The sequence below is a fragment of the Ananas comosus genome, unplaced genomic scaffold (genome assembly GCF_001540865.1).
Source record: "Ananas comosus cultivar F153 unplaced genomic scaffold, ASM154086v1, whole genome shotgun sequence".
In the NCBI taxonomy this organism is placed as follows: domain Eukaryota; kingdom Viridiplantae; phylum Streptophyta; class Magnoliopsida; order Poales; family Bromeliaceae; genus Ananas; species Ananas comosus.
This window is the reverse complement of record NW_017892369.1, coordinates 1154-4554: the sequence shown is the minus strand read 5'-3', so window position 1 is coordinate 4554 and position 3401 is coordinate 1154. Positions and strand designations below refer to the sequence as shown.

At 33.5% G+C, this 3401-nt stretch overlaps 1 protein-coding gene across 1 annotated transcript; it reads left to right on the top strand.

The window, feature by feature from the left end:
* The first annotated feature begins 230 nt into the window (after positions 1-230).
* On the top strand, positions 231-1345 carry LOC109705379. Its single transcript, XM_020226111.1, has 2 exons — positions 231-1089; positions 1269-1345. The coding sequence occupies exons 1-2, from the start codon at positions 231-233 to the stop codon at positions 1343-1345; spliced, it is 936 nt and encodes a 311-aa protein (XP_020081700.1).
* The last annotated feature ends 2056 nt before the right edge of the window (positions 1346-3401 follow it).

Genomic DNA, 3401 nt, shown 5'->3' with positions numbered 1-3401 from the left:
GAAATAAAAAAAGCTTTTAAATGCTTTTAGACGGCTTGTAAGTATTGCTATACAAGGCTTTCAGAGTCCATAAAGATAGTTTTTCCGAGTAATAAAGATAGTTTTTCCGATGTGGATAAGTGGTTATATGAATAGCTCTACCGAGTATTTAATTAGATAAATGGTATTGCTATTCAAGATAGTGATTGATATAACTATTCAAAATATCAACCTAGAAAAACGGTCAAGGCATGAGCAAGAACACTAAGCTAGTGGTTAAGGACAACGCACTAATAGAGGCTAGTTTTAACCTATCCCTAGTTGAACAAAGGCTAATGCTATTGGCTATTGTAGAAGCTAGGGAATTGCCTATATTGACGTATGAGACACCTATCAGAGTGTCAGTTAGAAGTTATGCAGATGAGTTTAAAGTAAACGATAACACAGCCTATGAAGCATTACAGGATTCAGTTAATACACTGTTTGAAAGACAGTTCACCTATTATGATAAAGACATAGACGAGCGTTTAAAATCAAGATGGATTCATACAGCTAGTTATATGGATAACAAAGGGCATGTGATCATGTACCTAACACCTGTTGTTATAAGAATGATTAAAAGGTTAGAGGTCGAGTTTACCAAGTACCTACTAAACCATGTTGCCGAGTTTAAGAGTAAGTACAGTATTCGATTGTTTGAGATAATAGCTAAATGGAAAGAAGCAGGGCATACAGATAAATATAGCTATGCTGATTTAAGAACCATGCTAGGCGTAGAAGAAACAGAATACAAGACAATGAGCTTGTTCAAGGTCAATGTATTAGATAAAGCGGTTAAGGAAATTAACGGCGTTACTAATATACCGTTTACCCTTAAATATGAGCAGTTCAAAGATGGGCGTATCATTACCCATATCATGTTTAAGATGAAAAAGAAGCCTATCAAAAAGAACGATAGAGTAGATCAGAATACAGTTGATATGTTTGCAGATATGACAGCTAAACAGATTAATATGTTCGGTGATAAGCTAAGTAGAGATAAGGCTTTCCAAAGTCACTACAAAGCTAAGGCAGGCGATAGTACAGAGCAATACGCCCAAGACATTAAAGGTAAGCTATTAGACCCTTTCTATGTTAATGCTTGGATGCCATACCTAGAAAAACTAGGCTTTGTCAGATCATCCAAATAAACGCCCTAGAAGCCCTTTCTTTTCATGGTTTTTATGCTCAATCAACTTTTGATCTAGCTGATGTTTAAGCCATGCTTCATTAGCCTTGACGTACTCTAGTTGCTTTTCAAGTTGTTCAACCTGTACCTTTAACTGTTCAATTTGTTGCTGTAAAAGCTGTTCATTATTGCTTTTAGGTTGTTCAATTGACTGTTCAATATTATTTGTACTGTTCAATAGCTCAGTGACAGCCTGTTCTGTCGCTTTCTTATCTGCTTTATTTCCAAATAAGCGCATCATATCTTGAACAGAAACAGTACCATCACTGTTTTTTGTTATCTCACCTTTCTTGATACGAGCATAAACAGTATTACGGCTAACTTTGAACAGTTTGCTTGCTTGATTGATTGAAATATTGCTCATAATGGTACATTATTGCCCTTATATATTGAGCAATAATATACAATAGTGATCATGTTAAAAATAGGAATTATTTCATCTTCAACTTGGAAAGGATTTCGTTCAGTTCACGCTGTAAAACATCACGCTCACCTGTTAGCTTGTCTATATCCTTATTGAGAGATTCAATTTTAGCAGACTTGTTAGCTAGATCAGTAGCTAATGAAAGTAATTCACTGCTATTAGTTGTAGTATCTTTAGGTTTACGTATTCTAGGCTTATTAACTTCATCCTTGATTAGATTGTATTCACTCTCATCTAGGTTAAGAATAGGCTTGATTTCATCTAGGCTATATCTAGTACCTGTTTTGTATGTAACACCTTTTCTAGTAGCTGTACCTTGCTGAATTGGTTTTATATTTTTCAGTAATTCATTCAATTGTTCTTTATCAAAACGATTCAATACTTTGCTAATTTGTCCTGTACCAACAGCAACAGGCTTAGATTCAATATCTTTTTTAACCATAGTTGTATCTCAATATACATAAAATATTGATCAATACTAGATCAACACATAAAGTAACACAATACAATCCATGAAATAAGCATGTATTTGTTAGGGTGCGCCCTAACAAATACACTAAAAAGAATACAATATTTGTATTCAATTACATTGGCTATCATATATGAATACTATATAATTTATACATCTTAGACTTAAAAGAATACAATCATGGCTAATGTTGGATATATCAGAGTAAGTACAGTTGATCAGAACACAGCTAGACAGTTGGATGGCGTTGAGTTGGATAAAGTATTCACTGAACATAAAAGTGGTAAGAATAAAGACAGGGAACAGCTTAACGCTATGCTTGATTATGTGAGAGAGGGAGATACTATTCACATACATAGTGTTGATAGATTAGCTAGAAACTTAGCAGACCTTAAACAGCTTGTTAGTTACATGACCAATAAAGGAGTGTCTGTTAAATTCCATAAAGAGGGCATGACCTTTAACGGAGATAAAACAGATTCAATGTCTAACCTGTTATTCAACATGCTAGGTAGCTTTGCTGAATTTGAAAGGGAGCTGATGCTAGAACGCCAAAGAGAGGGCATAGCTAAAGCCAAAGAGGACGGCAAATACAAAGGACGTACCAAGTCTATTGATGATGATGCTATCAGATTGGCTATGAATAAAGAGGGAGCTAGTTTTAGAAAGGTTGCTAAAGAGCTAGGCGTATCCTTATCAACCGTTCAAAGAGCTATGAAAGATAACAAGGTATTAGCCAAATCAGACTAATACCACATTATTTAAAAAATCCCTTAATAGCTTGTTAGCAAAATGATTAATAACATCATCATCCAAATTATGAAGCATATACGGCTTACATTTATTAAATATAGCTATGAAACCATTTATCTTAACATGCTTTGTTATGCCTGAAATTTCAAAACGTTCCTTGTGACAGTCTACAATTTCCATAGCTTGCTTATAATTATGCTCTGCACCTGTTTTGTTATTATTCTTAATACAATAGTTATAGTTAATTATATGTAATAGTAGTGAGTTATAAGTATATTGTAATGATAGTAATTCTATATCATCCTTAAATTCATCAAAATTATTATTTCTCATTTCTATTAGACCTAGTATTTTGTTCTTGTTTTGTCTTGTCAGAACTAGGAAATTTAGATTGAGTTAATCTATTACTATCTATATTTTCCTTTGTCTTATCTTTAGCTAAATAGCTATATCTATAAACGCTATCCTTTAATTCAGCGTCATCATTTAAATTATGGAAATAGTTTTTCTTTCCGTCAATTGTGTCTGTCAGTTTTGTATATCCATCT